This window comes from Eubalaena glacialis, chromosome 1, assembly GCF_028564815.1.
Source record: "Eubalaena glacialis isolate mEubGla1 chromosome 1, mEubGla1.1.hap2.+ XY, whole genome shotgun sequence".
Classification (NCBI taxonomy): domain Eukaryota; kingdom Metazoa; phylum Chordata; class Mammalia; order Artiodactyla; family Balaenidae; genus Eubalaena; species Eubalaena glacialis.
In genome coordinates this window covers 157,683,439-157,706,385 of record NC_083716.1, presented here as the reverse complement: position 1 = coordinate 157,706,385, position 22,947 = coordinate 157,683,439, and the positions used below count along the sequence as shown (strand labels likewise).

Sequence of the window (22,947 nt, the reverse complement as noted above, 5' to 3'; positions counted from 1 at the left end):
TCAGTAGTTGTGGCGCACAGGCTTAGTTGCTCCGCGGCATGTGGGATCTTCCTGGACCAGGGCTAGAACCTGTGTCCCCTGCGTTGGCAGAAGGATTCTTTACCACTGCACCACCAGGGAAGTCCTTTCATGTGCTTTTTGTCCATCCATGTGCCTCCCTAAGATATTAAACACTAATATAGTGAGTTATTTGTTGAGGGGGGGATATGGGAACAGAGGTAGGAATCTTTTCACTGCATATCTTTTTATACTTTTTGAGGGGTAAACTATATGACCATACAATCTATTTTAAAATCTAAAGAATGGAAAGTTGGTTGAAGGCAAGGGTAAAAACCCCAACAACCTGCTTAACAGAACAAATCACTAAAGTCATTCAGACCACAGAAATACAAAAGAGAAATGAAGTTTAGTAATATGGAGAAATGTAAAAAAATATTTTAAATACATCAAAAATTATTTTGCACGTTACTTACAACATGGCTGGGATTGAACTCTTGGGCCACAGTTTTTTCTCCTTTGGAATTACATAGATTTTATTCAATTTGTATTCTGTGGGAAAACTCCAAGGGTAGGCTTTTCTTTTTTCCTTTATAAACTGGATAGTTTAGATTATGCAGTCATAGCAACCCTAAATTTCAGTGTCTTGACACAAAAGAAGTGTATTGTTTACTTTTGCTCTATGCGTAGTGTGGATCAGCAAGGGGGCACTGTTCTCTGTAGTCACTCAAAGGAAGTGGTGGATGTTATGTCAGCATTCCTCCACAAACACCCCAGTGGAGGAAAGGGAGCATGATGAATCATGGACACTCCTAAAGTTCCTATCCAGAGGTGATACAGAACACATCTCACAGTTCACTGAACAGAGTGAGTCACATGGTTACACCTAATTTCAAGAGAGCAAGGAAGTACATTTTTCCTAGGTGCCTAGAAAGGGAGGTTAAGCAGAAGTATGGTGAACATCACTGATGACCACCACAGCTAACGTGTTTTGAGTTTGTTTGTGATTTTTCCTTGTCTGGATGCTTTTAGAATTTCTCATCTTAGCAGTGTGAACATTTCATAGGCTATTTCCAAGTGTGGGTCATAAAAACTGAAGCTCTGCAAACCCTCTTAATGTGAATTTAAGTCTTTCTTTAGTAAAGGATAGTTTTCCTTTCTTTCCAGTTTTCATTATTTTATTGTCTTTGGAAAACACATTATCCTATGTATTTTTGAAGAACGTTTTTACATAGTACTTTAATTCTTCAAGGAGCTCCATAGTGATACTCTTGTATCATCAGTACAGGAGAAAATGAGATCTAGGAAATCAGTACATTAGACCTGTTATTCTGTCGTACACTGTGCATCTTGAAACAAAATAACAATACAACAGAGAAGTTGAATCTCAGTGATTTATACATCAAAGTGTCAAGCCTAAAAATATAACTTGAACAGCTAATGACTGAATTTATTCTGAACTTTCATCTTGGAAGTTTGTCCCTAAAGGCATGGAGAAAGTTCAGAAAAAAGGAAACAGAGCTAGTAAACGCTTACAAAGATGTATAAGTAAATACAAATTAAAGCTATACTCCATTTCATTAGTAAATTGGCTAAAATAGATATATTTTTTACAGAAAAAGTAAGCAGATAATACAGAGTCCCCATATAATCTCCACATACATACATGCACACATGTGCACACAGTTTCCCCTATCATTAATATCTTGCCTTAGTGTGGTACATTTGTTAAGATTAATGAAAGTGATATTGAAACATCATTACTAACCAAAATCCATTGTCTACATTAAGGGTCAGTCTTTGAATTCTACAAGTCTGTGGGTACAACACACTGTTCTGGTGTTTTGACGTTATTTATCTAATGTGAGTTAACTGGAATATGGAAGAACCCATACCTGGTATTCCATTTTGGTACAATTTAATTTATTCCTACTGCACTCCAATATTGAGAGGTCAAAAAGATAAGGAGTATTGTTTAACTCGTGCCACTTTTGTGATTTGTTGTGTGTGGGAATATCCTGAGATATAAAATAAGTTATTCTTAGATAAGAATTTTATTATGTAATATAATTAGTATTATTATATATATCATAGCATTAGTACAGTCATGTGTTAGTAATATTATTAGTATAATCATGTAAATTTGAACTTAAAAAATAAGTATATTTAAAACACTATCCTTGGCCAAACTATCCAAAATACAAAAATTCAAAATCTACAGTTAAGCAATAAAGGTAACAGATATTGTGGTTTGTTGTATTTCAAACATTTATTTTAAAAATAGATATGGTTCCAAATGACAGATTGGACCCTGGAAAATACTCTTCTATATAGAGATAACTGTAGACAAAGAAACTTGCTAGATGGTTAAGTAGGATGTTTCTTCTAGTTGATATTTCTTCTAGTTGCATATTGTTGAATCTTGTGTTCCTTAAACTATTTGGGAATAGTAATAGTAGGTAAGCATAAAAATTTCTGGATGTTGGCAGTTCTAAGCAAACTGTGCTAGTATGTTTGTAAAATTAATTTTTAGCTACAAAGAATGTGGAAATGGGGTAGCCAAATTGGTTATGCTGGTTAGTGTAACATAACCAACTAAGTTTTTTTAGTACATAATATAGTTTAAAATATTTGAAAAGATGACATTGTTTCCTTGAAAAAAAACTGGCATTATGTGATTGGTAACCTAGCCAATTAACACAGTAAATTTTAGCAATATCCAGAGTGGAGCTAAAATTATTATTTGAAGACATACTTGCTAATATCATTTCAGACGGTCACACCTCATAAAAAAATTGTGAGCTAATTCAATCAAATCATAGTAACCTGGTGTTAAAGTAAATTCAGTGGAAAGAGGCTATAAACCTGTTACAACTCTCTCTATGCATATGTAAAATGAAGGTATTATTATTAACCCTGTTTCATTCTGCGAAGAATTTGAAATGGTTTTGAACAATTCATCAAACGTAAAATGATTTTAAACATAAAATCAGAGCCAGGGAAATATAAATATTATGTAAGTAAAATATCAAGAGGTGGGGGCAAGAACACAGCAGGTTACTAAGAGAATACAGCATAAGAGACCCACGTTTGTATCATTTGGGGACTAACTCTTGCGATAGGGTCTGACTTGATCCAAAGACAGAAAGTACCACCTCATCTTCTGACAGTTTTCTGTAAAGAATGTAACATCTCAGCTGGGCTTTTACTCATAGTATGACAGTTGACATTTTGAGATTGTCTTTTTTTAAGAGGACTTTTTTAAGAGGACTACCTGTGATCTGAGGTAGAATTCCATATGCTTTAGAAACTATACAGATATACCAGGAATAGCTAGTATGTTTGATATACTGTTGTGAAACCTAATAATTTAAAATGAGGGTATTTGTTTTCTTTCTATTGCACAAAGATATTACAGTGACAAATAGAGGTAGAATATTGCAAATACAAATAGTATTTTGTTTTTCAAAATAGCTTACCAGTTGTCTCAGTGACTTTGTTGAATAATCCTTTTTGTCCTCACTAAATTTTGATGCCATCTTTATTGTATACATAGCCTAATTTCCTGGACTATATATTTTGAGATAGTACCGTTCTATTTCTATTTTCATATTAAAAAGAATAATCTGCCATTACTCTTCCTTTTAAAAAGCTTTATGTTTTTTCTTAATTCTATTTATTTTCAAATTTAAAAAAATATGTAGTATTAATATGAAGAGATATATATGATAGTGCAATATGAGTGGTAAGATGTCACAAATCAAAAAATATAAAGAATGTAAGTATGTGGCATAGAAACCTGTAATTATAAAAATGTGAAGCTTTATAATTGAACAGTTTACGGTGGCATAACACTTTCTGGGTATTTTTAGTAGTAATTACTATTATATTTTAAGTATATTATTAGTATTAATAATTTTTTTTTAATTGTGAGCTCTAAGTTTAATAAGGGCTTTCTTTGCTTACCTAGCAGCTAACAAAGGCAACATCTCTGTTTTCAGCTTAACTTCTTGGTATTTCTTTTTTAATTTTCATTTTAAGGTAACCTACAAAGTAGTTCACAGTATTTCATAAAAATTGCTGTATTGGGGGCAGACATTTTGCAATCATTTAGCATTGTTCTTGTACTTATTTTCAATAGCTTTTAACTGATTTCAATGATAATTTTGTAGAGTAAATGGTGGAGACATATAATGAACTGACTGAGACATGAAGTTCTTAAGTGGCCATAGTTTTATGTGACTTCTACTATAGAGAAGTATTTCTTTTAAAACTTAAGGGTTATTTCTAAACATTTATTAGAAGTTTGGGTAGCTGATTGAGAGAGTGTGGCATCAGTCCAGGCTCTGGCATCTTAAGAGTCAGACTTTAGGAGTTCTAGTTAAACCTTCTATCTACAGAGAATCTGCAAATTTAATTGTTGATTTTAAATGACAATCTGTTTATATTCTGTTCCTATTACTCATATTTTAAAAGAGAATATGGGCTTATCTTTTACCTATTATTAAATATTTCATAAACTTTTTAATATTATTTAGTTAATAAACCATGCTTTGAAAGAACTAATGGAAGTAGAAGAAGTGAGTGAAAATGTATTACAAGTTCACTTAAATGGTAAGTATGTCCTCATTTTGCTATTGGAAGTGATGTAAGCCATGTGAGCTTTTTATATTATGAAACTTAATTTACTCGTGTGTTTTAAATCTGCATTAATAACTATATTTTAAAAACTAAATCCTTGTTTAACAACTTTTACTTTAGCACACTGTACACAGTATTTTTAGAAATTAAAAATATATTAATAAAGGAGACACATAAGGTCTCTTGTTTTTTATCTTGATTTTCTTATCTTTTTTTTAAAATAATACTAATCCCAAGGAAGATGGTTCTTTGAGTCTATTAAATGTTTTCACTGTTGAGTTTTTAAAAGGAAATAATGTACACTAACAGGCTTTGACTTTTTTCTTTCTAGTTAAATTTTAAAAAGCATTAGAAAACTTACTTGACTGGAAAATAATCTGCATTGTATCAAATACATATTTCATTTTTATTAAATACTTTAAAATGGGCTTTATTTCAGGACTGCTGCAGATCAATGATAAAATTGCCTTAAAGGAAATCACAAGGCAGTTAAATCTGGAAAATGTAGTTGGAGATAAAGTTTTTGTAAGTATCATTTTCATTATTTTATTAAATAGGCTTCAAATTAAAGTCTGTATAGCATAGATACGTTTATATTTTTGGAAGAGTAGGAAGAGTTCAGAGATTCTAAGTTGAAATATGCAAGATTCTTATCATAAGAATGTACAAAGTACTAGGATGCATTTATTCATCAAATCTTTATGTTTAGATTTTTTTGAAGTAGGTTATACTAGTTATAAAATACTTCAAAAAATCCAGGTTTGTGTAGATATTATCTGAGTTTGTTGCTTTATCTGTAAGATAAATATTATGATTCTCTACCTTTGGAGATAGATTATTATGTTTTTAAAAATACTACACTCTAGCAGTCTATTTCTAGTCTTATGAGACTTGGATAGCATGGGAGTGGTGGAAAATGTATTGAATTTGAAGCTACAACAAGTGGATTTGAGTCTTGCCCTGTAACTATTGACTACCTGGTAATCATGGCTAATAAATATCTTTGAATTACAGATTCCTCACCTGTTAAATTGGCATTATCTTATTATACTTACCTCACAGATTTATTCTAAAGAAGAAACGAAGTATTAAACATCATTTATTTATTTATTTTTTTAAATAGGATGGTAATATGCTGTGCAAATGTCAGTTACCTCTTGTTAAAATGTTCTCAGAAAGTTACCCACATCTCATTATTGTAGCTTGGAATCTCAGAACAGTAAACATCAATAATTTAAACTGATTAGAAATGTTTTGGAACTTTTATTAAACTTTTTACCTACCACTTGATTTATAAGGCTCAAGGGAAACATGATTAACTTGCAGCTGCCTTAATTTTCATAATGAAATGACTCATCTGCTTAATGCAATTGAAGCAGGTTGTAGACGTTCCAAGTTCATTTTCTGGTCACTGGTGATCATTCAGTGGTGTCACTCTAATCTCTAAACTGTGTCTCTGTTCTGCAGTAACACTGCATAGTTGTGTAAGCCTCCTAACATTTAGTAATTTTATTCTTTAAAAATTACCTATAAAAATTTGAGCCAATCATGTGTTACCCTTCCATTATCTACAGGTCTTCTTTTTTTTTTTTTTTGCTGCATTGCGTCTTCATTGCTGCGTGCGGGCTTTCTCTAGTTGTGGTGAGCGGGGCTACTCTTCATTGTGGTGGGCACGCTTCTCATTGCAGTGGCTTCTCTTGTTGCGGAGCACGGGCTCTAGGTGAATGGGCTTCAGTATTTGTGGCACTTGGGCTCAGTAGTTGTGGCTCGCGGGCTCTAGAGCGCAGGCTCAGTAGTTGTGGCACACAGGCTTAGTTGCTCTGTGGCATGTGGGATCTTCCCGGACCAGGGATCGAGCCCGTGTCCCCTGCATTGGCAGGCGGATTCTTAACCACTCCACCACCAGGGAAGTCCCTATCTACAGGTCTTTGAAGTGCAAGTTCAAATGCTTCTTCTGTAAATCTGTTGTTCTACCTCCTGTCCAGAATGTAATGTAGAAGATGGCGGCCTACTTGGCAAAGGAGAGTTACTATTACGTAGACTCTGTTTGGCTTTTGGTTTCCAGTAGATTAGTGTTTCTGAGTTTTCTAAATAGAGCTATTTGCATTGGATTCATATGAAATAATACAAGGCACAGTTGGTTATCATCCTAGTCATCACTATTGTTATCATAATCCCCACATATACAGATTATTAGTTTAACTTCTACATTGTATAGATTAGGCACCTGAGGCTAAGAGAACATAATTAGTGTGCCTAAAGTCATAAAATGACAAAGGCTGGACATTAAGAAACGAAGTGATTTAACCCAGACCCTTTCTGTTTTGATGTACTTAGAGCAAACTTGTATATTCTTTTATATATATATATATATATATATATATATATATATATACACACACACATAAATGTGTATATATATATAAATATATACTTATATAAGTAAATTCTTATAATATGTGCATATGAATTTATCTAAGTATATACTTACACTTAATGTCAAGTATAATAGTCTTTCAAAAAATAGCAAAATGTAAGCAACCTTTGAGTAACTTTGACCACTGATTTTCCAACAGATTGTCTCTGAGCCTTTGTTTATGTTCTGGTAAATACATCTTGCCCTGCCTACCTTGGAAATAGTATTACTTGACAGTATGTAATCATCACAAAATATGTAGAAGCTCTTTAAAACCTGTTATGCTATTTTATATCAGTTCTCTCTACTGGGAAACAAACAAGTGGGTTTCTTTTTTCCTATATATCTCCTCAAATTTAAAGTTGGCTGTTTCTTTAAATTAAGAAATATGAATGAAGTAAAAATTAAGGACTTCAGTGAAAAAATATTTTAATGAGGCCTTTATCCACAGGCTGGAACATCTGGATAATGCATCTGCTACTCTATTAATTTCCAACCAGAATATTTAAGTTGTATCCAAAAATGTTTTGGCTGTGTTCCAAGTAAACATAGCCAAATTTGATATGATATATACAAATTCTATAATATTCTCTTGAATAGAGAAACACTCTTGTATTGTCTGATGTTTGAGGCAAGTTTCTTCTCCCTTTTCCTTTTGGATCTCATTTAAATTCATGGTAATTTTTTTAGTGGTACAAGTTTGAGACTTCCAAGAGACTGATGTGTTTCAAGATACAAAGTGAAATGGATTTCTTGTTCTCTGACTGTATTTAGAACATAACAACTCTTAAAAATTACCTTTAAATAAAGTTAACAGTTTTACAGATTTTATCCAGAAAATATAAAATTTTGAACATGGCATAATAATGCCATTTTCAGTGCTATGCCATCTCTACTTTTGTATTTAAGTTTTAGATTGTAAGCATAGAGATATTCAGCTCAGAATCTGGCCAATGACTTTGGCCAGATGCACAGTGTCTATACAATATATAAATCATATAGCCCTCTTTTATTCTTTATTTCACTAAACTTCTAGTCATGGTATCTTTTTTTGTTATTCAGGGAAGCTTTGCCGAAAACCTTTCATTTCTTCTGGAAGCTTTAAAAAAAGGTAAATATTAGTATGTTTAACAATATCAAAAGATATTTGTTTAGCTTTATTTTTCCCTTGATCATATGCTTTTACAAAAAATAATAAAGAAATATGAAAAAGAATAAAATAATGACCACTGAAATCCCTAATAATACTGATTATTCCAATTAACATTTGATTTCATATCTTTATTCACCTGTAGTATATCGTTGGTATAGATAGACAGAATTTTCAATAATAATAAAATCTTTTCTATTTTGTTGTGTGATATACATCTTTTCACTTACTCATGGTATGCTGTAAGCATCTTTCCATGTCAGTAAATATTGAGGTGCATCATCATTTTTATGGTTCTCATATATTTCATTTTAAAAATATAAATTAACTATAATTTAAAATTCTAATATAATGAATTATAATTTATTAATCACCAGCTATCAACTTTTATTTCTAATTTTGTATAATTAGGAAGAAATGCTTAAATGATCATCCAGATTTCCTGGGGTAAATTTCAGTGAGTACAGAATTCTAGATTAAAAGGTTCTACATTTAAAAGAATAAATATTAATTACCAAACTACCCTAGAAGGTCCATTTTCTAAACATATTTAAAAGTACTTTTTTCCTTCAGGACCTCAAAAACAATTATTTTCATGTTTGCCTATTTAATAGAAAAAATTTTTATTTTAGTTTAATTTGCATAATTTGGGTACTGATTATGTTCATATCAGATTTTAATTAACCACTGATATTTCCTGGTTTGTGTATTTCCTGTTGGTTCTTTGCCTTATTTTGGTGGTTAATCTCATACTTATTATGTGAATTCTTGCACTTGTTTCTTTCTTAAGTTCGGTTTGGACTTTTCTGCTGAATATAAGTTTAAAATTTTTTACATAGTCAAAATTTTTATCTCCTTCATACTTTGACATTCACTTATATTTTCATCCAGTACATATAATTCATAATTTGGCTGGAATTTATTTTGGTAAGGTGTAAGGATCTAATCTTGAATATACCACTTTTTCCATTGTTACGTAATGCAATATTTTATCAAAAACTAAAGTACTATATTATGTAGGTCTAGACTTCTGAATGGTCCCTGTGGTTTAAATATCATTTAGGTTAATGCATATGTTTTATTATCTATTGGATAATATTATCAGATATTATCTAACAGATAATATCAATAATTATTATTAATAAATCTGTTCATTGTAAGTTTTTTTTTCACTTTTTATGCAAATGTAAAGCCTTAGACCTTAAGGTAATAGTGATTGTTCTGCTAAAGTAGTTTCCATTGTTGTGAGGAGAAAGACAAATCCACAGAGTCATGTTGAACTTTTCCCTATTGTTGAAGTGTTAAAATTGTCATTAGTAGGAGTTAAAGTAGCTTTGGTTAAACTTCATAGTACAACGGTTATTTATAAAAATTATTTCTATGGGAAGATTTACTTTGCATTTCTACTAACTAAAAATAAGTCTCTTTTGAAGTAATAGTTTTATGTCCCTCTGTATTTAATCCCAAAGTGTTTTGGTCTCTGTAAGTGTTAAAAGATCCTTGTCAATTTTATTTATTTATTTTTTTAATCAGTCATCAATTTTATACACATCAGTGTATACATGTCAATCCCAGTCGCCCAATTCAGCACACCACCATCCCCACCCCACTGCGGTTTTCCCCCCTTGGTGTCCATACGTTTGTTCTCTACATCTGTGTCTCAACTTCTGCCCTGCAAACCGGTTCATCTGTACCATTTTTCTAGGTTCCACATACATGCGTTAATATACGATATTTGTTTTTCTCTTTCTGACTTACTTTACTCTGTGTGACAGTCTCTAGATCCATCCACGTCTCAACAAATGACTCAATTTCGTTCCTTTTTATGGCTGAGTAATATTCCATTGTATATATGTACCACATCTTCTTTATCCATTCATCTGTCGATGGGCATTTAGGTTGCTTCCAAGACCTGGCTATTGGAAATAGTGCTGCAATGAACATTGGGGTGCATGTGTCTTTTTGAATTACGCTTTTCTCTGGGTATATGCCAAGTAGTGGGATTGCTGGATCATATGGTAATTCTATTTTTAGTTTTTTAAGGAACCTCCATATTGTTCTCCATAGTGGCTGTATCAATTTACATTCCCACCAACAGTGCAAGAGGGTTCCCTTTTCTCCACACCCTCTCCAGCATTTGTTGTTTGTAGATTTTCTGATGATGCCCATTCTAAGTGGTGTGAGGTGATACCTCATTGTAGTTTTGATTTGCATTTCTCTAATAATTAGTGATGTTGAGCAGCTTTTCATCTGCCTCTTGGCCATCTGTATGTCTTCTTTGGAGAAACGTCTGTTTAGGTCTTCTGCCCATTTTTGGATTGGGTTGTTTATTTCTTTAATATTGAGCTGCATGAGCTGTTTATATATTTTGGAGATTAATCCTTTGTCCGTTGATTCATTTGCAAATATTTTCTCCCATTCTGAGGGCTGTCTTTTCGTCTTGTTTATGGTTTCCTTTGCTGTGCAAAAGCTTTGAAGTTTCATTAGGTCCCATTTGTTTATTTTTGTTTTTATTTCCATTACTCTAGGAGGTGGATCAAAAAAGATCTTGCTGTGATTTATGTCAAACAGTGTTCTTCCTATGGTTTCCTCTAAGAGTTTTATAGTGTCCGGTCTTACATTTAGGTCTCGAATCCATTTTGAGTTTATTTCTGTGTATGGTGTTAGGGAGTGTTCTAATTTCATTCTTTTACATGTAGCTGTCCAGTTTTCCCAGCACCACTTATTGAAGAGACTGTCTTTTCTCCATTGTATATCTTTGCCTCCTTTGTCATAGATTAGTTGACCATAGATGCATGGGTTTATCTCTGGGCTTTCTATCTTGTTCCATTGATCTATATTTCTGTTTTTGTGCCAGTACCATATTGTCTTGATTACTGTAGCTTTGTAGTATAGTCTGAAGTCAGGTAGTCTGATTCCTCCAGCTCCGTTTTTTGCCCTCAAGACTGCTTTGGCTATTCGGGGTTTTTTGTGCCTCCATACAAATTTTAAGATGATTTGTTCTCGTTCCGTAAAAAATGCCATTGGTAATTTGATAGGGATTGCATTGAATCTGTAGATTGCTTTGGGTAGTATAGTCATTTTCACAATATTGATTCTTCCAATCCAAGAACATGGTATATCTCTCCATCTGTTGGTATCATCTTTAATTTCTTTCATCAGTGTCTTATAGTTTTCTGCATACAGGTCTTTGGTCTCCCTAGGTAGGTTTATTCCTAGGTATTTTATTCTTTTTGTTGCAATGGTAAATGGGAGTGTTTCCTTAATTTCTCTTTCAGATTTTTCATCATTAGTGTATAGGAATGCAAGAGATTTCTGTGCATTAATTTGGTATCCTGCAACTTTACCAAATTCATTGATTAGCTCTAGAAGTTTGCTGGTGGCATTTTTAGGATTCTCTATGTATAGTATTATGTCATCTGCAAATAGTGACAGTTTTACTTCTTCTTTTCCAATTTGTATTCCTTTTATTTCTTTTTCTTCTCTGATTGCCGTGGGTAGGACTTCCAAAACTATGTTGAATAATAGTGGTGAGAGTGGACATCCTTGTCTCGTTCCTGATCTTAGAGGAAATGCTTTCAGTTTTTCACCATTGAGAATGATGTTTGCTGTGGGTTTGTCATATATGGCCTTTATTATGTTGAGGTAGGTTCCCTCTATGCCCACTTTCTGGAGAGTTTTCATCATAAATGGGTGTTGAATTTTTTCAAAAGCTTTTTCTGCATCTATTGAGATGATCATATGGTTTTTATTCTATAATTTGTTAATATGGTGTATCACATTGATTGATTTGCGTATATTGAAGAATCCTTGCATCCCTGGGGTAAATCCCACTTGATTGTGGTGTATGATCCTTTTAATGTGTTGTTGGATTCTGTTTGCTAGTATTTTGTTGAGGATTTTTGCATCTATATTCCATCAGCGATATTCGTCTGTAATTTTCTTTTTTTGTAGTATCTTTGGCTTTGGTATCAGGGTGATGGTGGCCTCATAGAATGAGTTTGGGAGTGTTCCTTCCTCTGCAATTTTTGGAAGAGTTTGAGAAGTATGGGTGTTAGCTCTTCTCTAAATGTTTGATAGAATTCACCTGTGAAGCCATCTGGTCCTGGACTTTTGTTTTTTGGAAGATTTTTAATCACAGTTTCAATTTCATTACTTGTGATTGGTCTGTTCATATTTTCTGTTTCTTCCTGTTTCAGTCTTGGAAGGTTATACCTTTCTAAGAATTTGTCCATTTCTTCCAGGTTGTCCACTTTATTGGCATAGAGTTGCTTGTAGTAGTCTCTTAGGATGCTTTGTATTTCTGTGGTGTCTGTTGTAACTTCTCCTTTTTCATTTCTAATTTTATTGATTTGAGTCCTCTCCCTCTTTTTCTTGATGAGACTGGCTGAAAGCTTATCAATTTTGTTTATCTTCTCAAAGAACCAGCTTTTAGTTTTATTAATCTTTGCTATTGTTTTCTTTGTTTCTATTTCATTTATTTCCGCTCTGATCTTTATGATTTCTTTCCTTCTGCTAACTTTGGGTTTCGTTTGTTCTTCTTTCTCTAGTTCCTTTAGGTGTAAGGTTAGATTGTTTACTTGAGATTTTTCTTGTTTCTTTAGGTAGGCTTGTATAGCTATAAACTTCCCTCTTAGAACTGCTTTTGCTGCATCCCATAGGTTTTGGATCGTCATGTTTTCATTGTCATTTGTCTCTAGGTATGTTTTGATTTCCTCTTTGATTTCTTCAGTGATCTCTTGGTTATTTAGTAACGTATTGTTTAGCCTCCATGTGTTTGTGTTTTTTACGTTTTTTTCCTTGTAATTCATTTCTAATCTCAGAGAGTTGTGGTCAGAAAAGATGCTTGATATGATTTCAGTTTTCTTAAATTTACTGAGGCTTGATTTGTGACCCAAGATGTGATCTATCCTGGAGAATGTTCCGTGCGCACTTGAGAAGAAAGTGTAATCTGCTGTTTTTGGATGGAATGTCCTATAAATATCAATTAAATCTATCTGGTCTATTGTGTCATTTAAAGCTTCTGTTTCCTTATTTATTTTCATATTGGATGATCTGTCTATTGGTGTAAGTGAGGTGTTAAAGTCCCCCACTATTACTGTGTTACTGTCGATTTCGTCTTTTATAGATGTTAGCAGTTGCCTTATGTATTGAGGTGCTCCTATGTTGGGTGCATATATATTTATAATTGTTATATCTTCTTCTTGGATTGATCCCTTGATCATTATGTAGTGTCCTTCCTTGTCTCTTGTAACATTCTTTATTTTAAAGTCTATTTTATCTGATATGAGTATAGCTACTCCAGCTTTCTTTTGATTTCCATTTGCATGGAATATCTTTTTCCATCCCTTCACTTTCAGTCTGTATGTGTCCCTAGGTCTGAAGTGGGTCTCTTGTAGACAGCATTTATATGGGTCATGTTTTTGTATCCATTCAGGAAGCCTGTGTCTTTTGGTTGGAGCATTTAATCCATTCACGTTTAAGGTAATTATCGATATGTATGTTCCTATGACCATTTTCTTAATTGTTTTGGGTTTGTTTTTGTAGGTCCTTTTCTTCTCTTGTGTTTCCCACTTAGAGAAGTTCCTTTAACATTTGTTGTAGAGCTGGTTTGGTGGTGCTGAATTCTCGTAGCTTTTGCTTGCCTGTAAAGCTTTTGATTTCTCCATCAAATCTAAATGAGATCCTTGCTGGGTAAGTAATCTTGATTGTAGGTTCTTCCCTTTCATCACTTTAAGTATATCATGCCACTCCCTTCTGGCTTGTAGAGTTTCTATTTTTTCATCACTTTAAGTATATCATGCCACTCCCTTCTGGCTTGTAGAGTTTCTGTTGAGAAATCAGCTGTTAACCTTATGGGAGTTCCCTTGTATGTTATTTGTTGTTTTTCCCTTGCTGCTTTCAATAATTTTTCTTTGTCTTTAATTTTTGCCAATTTGATTACTCTGTGTCTCGGCATGTTTCTCCTTGGGTTTATCCTGTATGGGACTCGCTGCGCTTCCTGGACTTGGGTGGCTATTTCCTTTCCCATGTTAGGGAAGTTTTCGACTAGAATCTCTTCAAATATTTCCTCTGGTCCTTTCTCTCTCTCTTCTCCTTCTGGGACCCCTATAATGTGAATGTTGTTGCGTTTAATGTTGTCCCAGAGGTCTCTTAGGCTGTCTTCATTTCTTTTCATTCTTTGTTTTTAGTCTGTTCCACAGCAGTGAATTCCACCATTCTGTCTTCCAGGTCACTTATCCGTTCTTCTGCCTCAGTTATTCTGCTATTGATTCCTTCTAGTGTAGTTTTCATTTCAGTTATTGTATTGTTCATCTCTGTTTATTTGTTCTTTAATTCTTCTAGGTCTTTGTTAAACATTTCTTGCATCTTCTCGATCTTTGCCTCCATTCTTATTCCGAGGTCCTGGATCATCTTCACTATCATTATTCTGAATTCTTTTTCTGGAAGGTTGCCTATCTCCACTTCATTTAGTTGTTTTTCTGGGGTTTTATCTTGTTCCTTCATCTGGTATATAGCCCTCTGCCTTTTCATCTTGTCTATCTTTCTGTGAATGTCCTTGTCAATTTTCTGATGATAGAAGAATTATGTTTATATAATTTAAAAAACAATAGTCTTCAGTCATTTAAATGATTTTCTTAACATCAGTAAAGCTACTAGAGTCTGGTGATCAGACTGTGAATTACCTGAGGGCCATAGGGGCTATTTTGTCCTTTGAATAATTTTTTTTGTTGAATAAATGTACATGCATTGGTAAGTGCCCCACCCCAAAGTAGGTTATCAATATAATATTTTTGAATTGAGTTTTAAAAAATGAAATGTAATAAATAGTTTAGAAATTTAAGAAAGGCTGACATAATTGCTTGTTAATGTAAAACTCTTATTTTTTCTTAGGTGACCGGACTAGTAGTTGCCCAGTGATCTTCATATTAGATGAATTTGATCTTTTTGCTCATCATAAAAACCAAACACTCCTCTATAATCTTTTTGACATTTCTCAGTCTGCACAGACTCCGGTAGCAGTTATTGGTCTTACATGTAGATTGGTAAGTGTTTCTATTTTTTAAATTGATTATAATATTTAGAAAATTAAAGCTTAATTACTGACTTAGTCACCATGTAGGTCATTTTTCAAATGTATTTCATCAATACTTGGCACATTTATCCCACTTTTTAACTCAAATTGAGGAAAACAAGGAAATATTTATCACATATCCTCATAGACTAATACCTCCTGCCCTCTAATCAAATCACTGAATAAAAAAATGTGAAGTGAGATTATGCTAATAAATATAATTTCTACATTAGCAAATAAAGAGAAAGTTAAATAACCTCACTACCATTTTATAAAAATTGCTAATAGTTTCTACTTTTTACATTTAAGATTCTTTCCATATTTTAAAAATGCTTGGAATCAACTCAAAATGATACTGTCCCAACTTCGTAAGTATACATCTCCAGAAATGGAAGGGATTATCTCTATCAGGTTGTCACAGTAGATAGTGGCTTCTTTGCTCCTTGGAGGATTTTAGAATGATTTAACCATAGTGTTAATGTCACTATCACATTACTTTGTGAAGACTCCATGCATGTTGAACCTTGTGTACCTTCAGACAGCTTATGTAGGTCTTTTTGCGATTACCTTCTCTCTCTATCTCTCTCTTTTTTTTTTTTTTTTTTTTAAATTTTTCCCCCAAGTGGGTGCACCATTCTTGGAAGTACTGCAATACCAGGTCGATGCGTGGAATGGATGGAGCAAGTTCCTATTCCATCTCCTAGTTCCAGAAATCCATTTAATTCATTGTCCTCGGATAGAGCGCATATCAGTTATTAAACTGATAAGAACAGATACTACACTTGATCTTACCCGAAAGGCTGAGAAGCAGTGTGTTTACCTTCTTTTACTCTCCTAGTATGAATTTTTTAATTGAATTCAGGTAAAACTGGTTTTTAAGAGTCACCTCTCTTCTTATACTATGGCTGCCATGCATCTGTAGGTTTCATCCTTTTTCCTCCTTCATTTATGGCAGGCTTATGTCAAGCCCTTATTCCCCTTTTGTACAGCTCGTTCCCTTTTTTAGAAACGTGAAACTCTTCACTAAGTCATCTTTCAACAGTCCTGCTACTGCTGTTTCTCAAAGGAGTGGCTTTCTGTGTCCTCCTTCCCCAGTGCTCTAGAGCTTACGATGTATGCTTTCATAATAAGCCTCTCTCATAGAAAATCTGGCTGGTTCTCTACATATCTTTATTCCTCTTTTCAAAATGTAGCAATCTAACACAGTGGTTAAGGAAGCACATTCCTCCTTGCTAAAAGCTCTTCCTTTGGGTGGCAGTGGCAGTGGCAAATGCTGTTGACCCAGTGAGGGACCAAATAAAGGGTTAGTAGCTCCTTAGCCATATTATCAGAGGCTCTTTTTTATTCTGTATGTATAATTCTCCAACTGTGTAATTCAAGTCTAAGTATATATCTATGTGTCCATGTTTATAGGGAAAGAGCAAAAGGATCGATGGAGTAGTGATTTTGCTAGCAAATAACCTCTTCCTTGTGGCAGTAATTTTTTTTTTTCTACTATTCCCTGTATCCCCACATTACCAATTTCTGTCATTACTGCCCACCACCAAACTATCAGTTACTGTTCACCTCTAAAATTCTTTTACTTCCATCTCTTTACATTCCCAAGTTCAGGCTCTTAATTATTGCTTACCTGTATGGCTGATCTAGAACTGCTCCTTAGTAGAAAATAAATGTATAATATTTCTTTCTCTGAACATAACTTTTAATTGTTTTATGCTGGCACTATATTTTTCTTTAACCTATAAACACATCTCAGATTTTTCATTCACCCTCCCCCACTCTAACCCCAAGCTATTAATCTTTCCTGTCTTCCTTTCCACACTAACCATGATGCCATGATGCCTTTTTGGTCACTTTAATTCTTTCCTGTATATCATTGGTTTCTTAACCTAGAATCATCTGGGTAGATTTGAAAATCCATATTTCTGGGCCTCACCACAGCTGTTTGTTTTTCTTTTTTATAGAAAATTGACACTAAACTTGCTCCCTCACTTCTTAAGGAAAAATAGCACTAATACAAGTAGTTTCTCAAATATTGTTGTAAAAAAGCCAAAAGACAGAATAATTTACCAATGTCACGCTGTGTTCCTGCCAGTTTCCTCTTCTACAGTTTGTTCCTTAAGTCCAGCATGGCTTCAGCTTAAATTTGTATAGTTTAGTGAACTGAATTTTTCTCCATTACACATGCTGCTTCTTGAGTCTTTGTTACATAAAACAATGAAGATGTTTAAATTTTCATGAATGTTAGTAAGTCTAATTACATTTTATTATCTTAATTTTTTATCTGAATTCTTCATAGAATGTATGAAATTGCTTATTGATAGCTATAATTTTTTAGCAGTTATTGTTAGTCTTGCAGTGTTAAAGATTAGCTGAGAAAAACATGGTTGGGAAAAGGCTTGACATCACCAGGCTTACAAGTGCTTAGAAGGGGGTTAAAAGTAGCTTGGATTAAAAATACTTTTAGAGGCTTGGTTTATTTCCAAGCCACATTCTCTTACCTCTACTACCTTGTAACCCTAAGTAGATCAAGGGAATAATTAAATTTTTTTTAATGCTTAATTGTGTATTACAGGATAAGCATTTTTTTTTAAATTTATTTATTTATTTATATTTGGCTGTGTTGGGTCTTCGTTTCTGTGCGAGGGCCTTCTCCAGTTGCGGCGAGCGGGGGCCACTCTTCATCACGGTGCACGGGCCTCACACTGTCGCGGCCTCTCCCGTTGCGGAGCACAGGCTCCAGACACGCGGGCTCAGTAGTTGTGGCTCACGGGCCTAGTTGCTCCACGGCATGTGGGATCCTCCCAGACCAGGGCTCAAACCCGTGTCCCCTGCATTGGCAGGCAGACTCTCAACCACTGCGCCACCAGGGAAGCCCCCAGGATAAGCATTTTTAATGCTTAATTGTCTATTAACAGGATTATAAGTGATAGTTCAAATAGTTATACCTCTAACATTGGTATGGTTATTTTAAACATGCATCTTACGGAGATTTTTGTTTGTTTTTAAGGATATTCTGGAACTCTTAGAAAAGAGAGTGAAGTCACGATTTTCCCACCGGCAGATACACTTAATGAATTCATTTGGTTTTCCACAGTATCTTAAAATATTTAAAGAACAATTATCTCTACCTGCAGTATTTCCAGGCAAGATTTTCGCTGAGAAGTGGAATGAAAATGTTCAGGTAGTTTGGAAAAAAGACAATAATGTTAAAGTAATATTTGTGTCTTGCTATACCATTTGAAAGCAATTAAAACTTGAAAATCTTTAAAATCTGTAAGTTAGCATAAAATTTCTAATATTACTGTGGCGCAAAACTGCATTAATACAAATTATACTCTTGTGTGTGTATTTTCTTTTAAAAAACAGTTGAAATGTCATACTTCTAAATTTTTTTTCTCAAAAGAACTTTTATGAGATTTGTTTTATTTGTATATGGTTTATATTTTAGATTACTTTGTTAATGAACTTCATCATTAAATATTTATTTTCTTTATTTTATAAGTTTAGCAATATATTAACTTAGTAAGGTTCATACCTACTATCCAGTGTGGATTTTTCTTTTCCAGTTCTCATGAACAACTTAAGCGTTTTTCTCATTGGGTCTATTAAGAGGCAATTCAGACTGTGGCAACTTTGGTTATATTATCTATATTGACATATCCCATCTTTGAGTCCTTGGAGCCCTGAGGGTCTTAAGTTGCAAATGCACACTCACTTGTTGTTTTAAACATTTACTGAACCTTGTGGACTCTAAATTTACTTATACTTAAGTTGAACAGCCTAATTTGTACAGACTGTTGTTGTATCAGCTAAGCATACTAGCATCAGTTTATCTTATACTGACAACTTTTAGTTGGCAGGGAAAAGGGAGAGAGTGTATGTGTGTGAATGTGTGTTTAATAATGTGTTTGAAAAAATATTACTGAATAAATCTTACATGTCAAAAATATGGGCCTTGTGAAAGTGGAAAATAATATAGAGTCCTTGGTTATGAAAGAATTAGGAAAAACTGGTCTATAATATTAAATACTAATGAGTGAGGATGATTAGATCTGCTTAGAGTTTAACAGTCTATATTCATTGGCTCTAAAAGATTGTTTTATGTTACAGCAATAATGATAGATTATATTTTTTTACTATAAAATCTTAAATATCAATACCAAATTAAAAGTGAGAATTTGCATTTATTTTTCTCTTTAACGATTCTTGCTTTTTTCCCATCTTTGTTGAGGTATAATTGACAAATTAGAAATTGCTTATATTTAAGGTATACAACTTGATGTTTTGGTATACATTGTGAAATACCACAATCAAGCTATAGTATTTAACATATCCATCACCTCATATAGATTTCTTTCTTTTCTCCTTTTTTTTTTTTTAATTTTGTGGTAAAACTGTTAAGTTCTATCTTCTAAGCAAATTTCAAGTATATAGTACTGTATCGTTAACTATAATCACGTTGCTGTCCATTACTTATGCAGAACTTAACTTGTATAACTGAAACTTGATTCTTATTTTGATTTTAAAATAGAGTCAGCTTATGTGAGCACTATTAATTTTGACACAGTTTTTTAAAATTAAAAGTTATGAACAAAATTTAATCAGTGCTTAAGAATACATGGTAAAAGGTAGAATTTTCCCTTATGTCCATGCCCATCTTCCCTCCTTTCACTACGAAGTAATTATTTGGTTCACAGCATTTCAGACCTTATATATTGATACATGCCAAATTTGTTTTTACATAAAAGATTCAAACCTTAAATATTATTCTTTGGTTTACCTTTTTTACTTTGTTGTAATTGTTAATTTCATATTTTTTTCCTAATATAACTATACAGAATTGTATATCAAAATGATTGACTTTATTCTTAAATCATGATATTGTGTCATGATATAATTAGGTGTGGGTCCTTCCTTCCACCTTCCTCCCCAAATTAACTTTTCCTGGGACTCAGATATTTACTAGCTCATGCAAGTTTTTCTTGATACTATGTCTAACTGTAAGAGTCCATGCTTTAAGAACACTTTATAGTTGGTGCTCTCACATTGTCTTTTCCTTTACCTGGATCTGGAGTGGGTCAGAGCTCTGAATCTTTGGCCTCTGAATCCACTTTTGAGTGCGTCACAGACTTTCACCTTTTACAACTCCTGAACTGATTGTCTTGGTACAACAGTGTGTTTTTCTGATTGCTTTAGTGATCAAATGCAGTCTTAGTATTTAAATGTCTGTGCTTTCCCAGGGCTTTTATTATTCTTATCCCTGCTCACTTTCTTTTCCTAAGACGACTACATAAGCGCAGATTATACTTTACTGTCATCCATCTTTCTGTCCTTCCCAGCTTTGTTGTATTCTGAGATCCTAGAATGGGTATATAAAGGAAGTAGATGGTGACAGTTACTGTGAAGCATAACTCTGGATGACTCAGAAAATGGTAAGCATGTGATGTAGAGTGGCTAACCCTAGGTTTTTGGTCCTTCTTTGCTGATCACTGAATTTAGAGGCAGGATGATAGGAATGAATGTGAACACTCTCCTGTCATCTTTTTGATAATCTTACAGTTCTTTCATAAGGTAGAACTAATACCACTGGCGTTTGTGTCTCTTAGTTCTAGTATTTTCTTGCCCTATCCTAATCATCATTTGCCACCTCCCTTTAGGGTATGCTAATAAATGAGCTTCACTTGAAAAAAATATGTCAGCACCATGGCCAGAGGCCCTGTCTGAAAAGGGGGGGTGTGCACTGAAGGAGCTATCCTTTCACTCAGTGCTGACTATCCAGCAAGTTTTTCTAATTCCAAGGTTAAACAAAAGCAATGGTATAGATGACAGGTCACCTATGGAATCTCATCCAAGAAATATCTTCAGGATAGACTTGAACCTGGACATCCTGCCTAACTTGAATGTTTGTTTTAGCCCTATCCCAAATATGTAAGTAAGCAAGGTAAATACCATCTCAGCATGGCAGTATAAGAAAAATCTCTGTATAAAAGAGCACTTAAAAGGACCATAGCTCAGAATGACCGTCATCAAAACATCTACAAACAATAAATGCTGGAGAGGGTGTGGAGAAAAGGGAACCCTCTTGCACTGTTGGTGGGAATGTAAATTGATACAGCCACTATGGAGAACAGTATGGAGGTTCTTTAAAAAACTAAAAATAGAACTACCATATGACCCAGCAATCCCACTCTCAAGGCATATACCCTGAGAAGACCATAATTCAAAAAGAGTCATGTATCACAGTGTTCATTGCAGCACTATTTACAATAGCCAGGACATGGAAGCAACCTAAGTGTCCATCGACAGATGAATGGATAAAGAAGATGTGGTACATATATACAATCGAATATTACTCAACCATAAAAAGAAACGGAATTGAACTATTTGTAGTGAGATGGATGGACCTAGAGACTGTCATACAGAGTGAAGTAAGTCAGAAAGAGAAAAACAAATACCGTATGCTAACACATATATATGGAATCTAAAAAAATAAAAAAAGGTTCTGAAGAACCTAGGGGCAGAACAGGAATAAAGACTCAGACATAGAGAATGGACCTGAGGACACGGAGGGGGGAAGGGTAAGCTGGGAGGAAGTGAGAGAGTGGCGTGGACATGTATATACTACCAAATGTAAAATAGATAGTGGGAAGCAGCCGCATAGCACAGGGAGATCACCTCAGTGCTTTGTGACCACCTAGAGGGGTGGGATAGGGAGGGTGGGAGGGAGGTGCAAGAGGGAGGAGATATGGGGATATATGTATATGTATAGCTGATTCACTTGGTTATACAGCAGAAACACACCATTGTAAAGCAATTATACTCCAATAAAGATGTTAAATAAATAAATAAATGAAATAAAAGGACCATAGCTAATTCTCCTCAAAAGAAATTCCCACAAAGTGCTATAGCTAAGTTCAAGAAAGATCTATCAACTTTCTTAACCTTCCCTGTTTAGTTAACAGAAGGTAAGAATGTTTAGCAGGGAGACTAGGAGATTTAGTATATATTCTGCTGCCACTAAGTTATCCCTGGAGCAGCATGAGTCCTCAGGTACTAGTGTAATCCTATAACATTCTCCTTAGAAACTACCTGTGAAGAGGGCACTGGTCAAGCACACTGCAGTGAGCACATTAAGAACTTGTTTCTGCAAGTGCTACTCCTGTGCTCATCAGTGAAAAGGGAATGTGTCCGCTTCCCTGAATAAGATAGAGAAGACTAAAAACAGTAGCAAGGGAATGGGGACTATAACTAGGATAATATATTTACTGAGAGCATAAAACTTCATCCCATTAGACTAGAACTTATTTGTGAATCTGGATCTTCTCATAGTGGAAGAAGTAGAGACATACAGTTTCAGCTCTAGAAAATACAGAAATACTTAGTTTTCCGGGCCTTTTTTTTTGGAAAAAAAATCCTTATTCCTTGGAGATGATTTGTGAAAAATTATGTCAGTCTTACCCAAGCCTTTTTTGGCTCTGCCAACTCTGATTTTACTGTCCTTTCATCTAATCTTTTCTTCGGTGCCAAGTGAACCTCACCTTTCATTAATCCTAATTCACTGCAGTCGCTGTTTTTAGTCTTCTCTTTCTCTCTTAAAGGGCTTGCTGTTGCTATATATATATTTGTATCATAAACAGGGTTGAATACCCTTGGAAATATACCAGA

General features: G+C 34.0%; 1 protein-coding gene and 1 non-coding gene across 2 annotated transcripts in view; one reads left to right on the top strand and one right to left on the bottom strand.

Moving 5' to 3' along the window:
* ORC4 (origin recognition complex subunit 4) overlaps positions 1-22,947 on the top strand; it is a 99,156-nt gene that overhangs the window by 60,225 nt on the left and 15,984 nt on the right. Inside the window, exons 5-9 of the mRNA XM_061199864.1 lie at positions 4,536-4,611; positions 5,078-5,163; positions 8,117-8,165; positions 15,099-15,250; positions 18,290-18,463. Of these exons, the coding sequence (XP_061055847.1) occupies positions 4,536-4,611; positions 5,078-5,163; positions 8,117-8,165; positions 15,099-15,250; positions 18,290-18,463 (537 nt within the window). The remainder of the gene's footprint in view (positions 1-4,535; positions 4,612-5,077; positions 5,164-8,116; positions 8,166-15,098; positions 15,251-18,289; positions 18,464-22,947) is intronic.
* Positions 15,901-16,091, bottom strand: LOC133078738 (U2 spliceosomal RNA). The gene has a single exon (XR_009697923.1). It is a non-coding gene; the product is annotated as a U2 spliceosomal RNA (small nuclear RNA).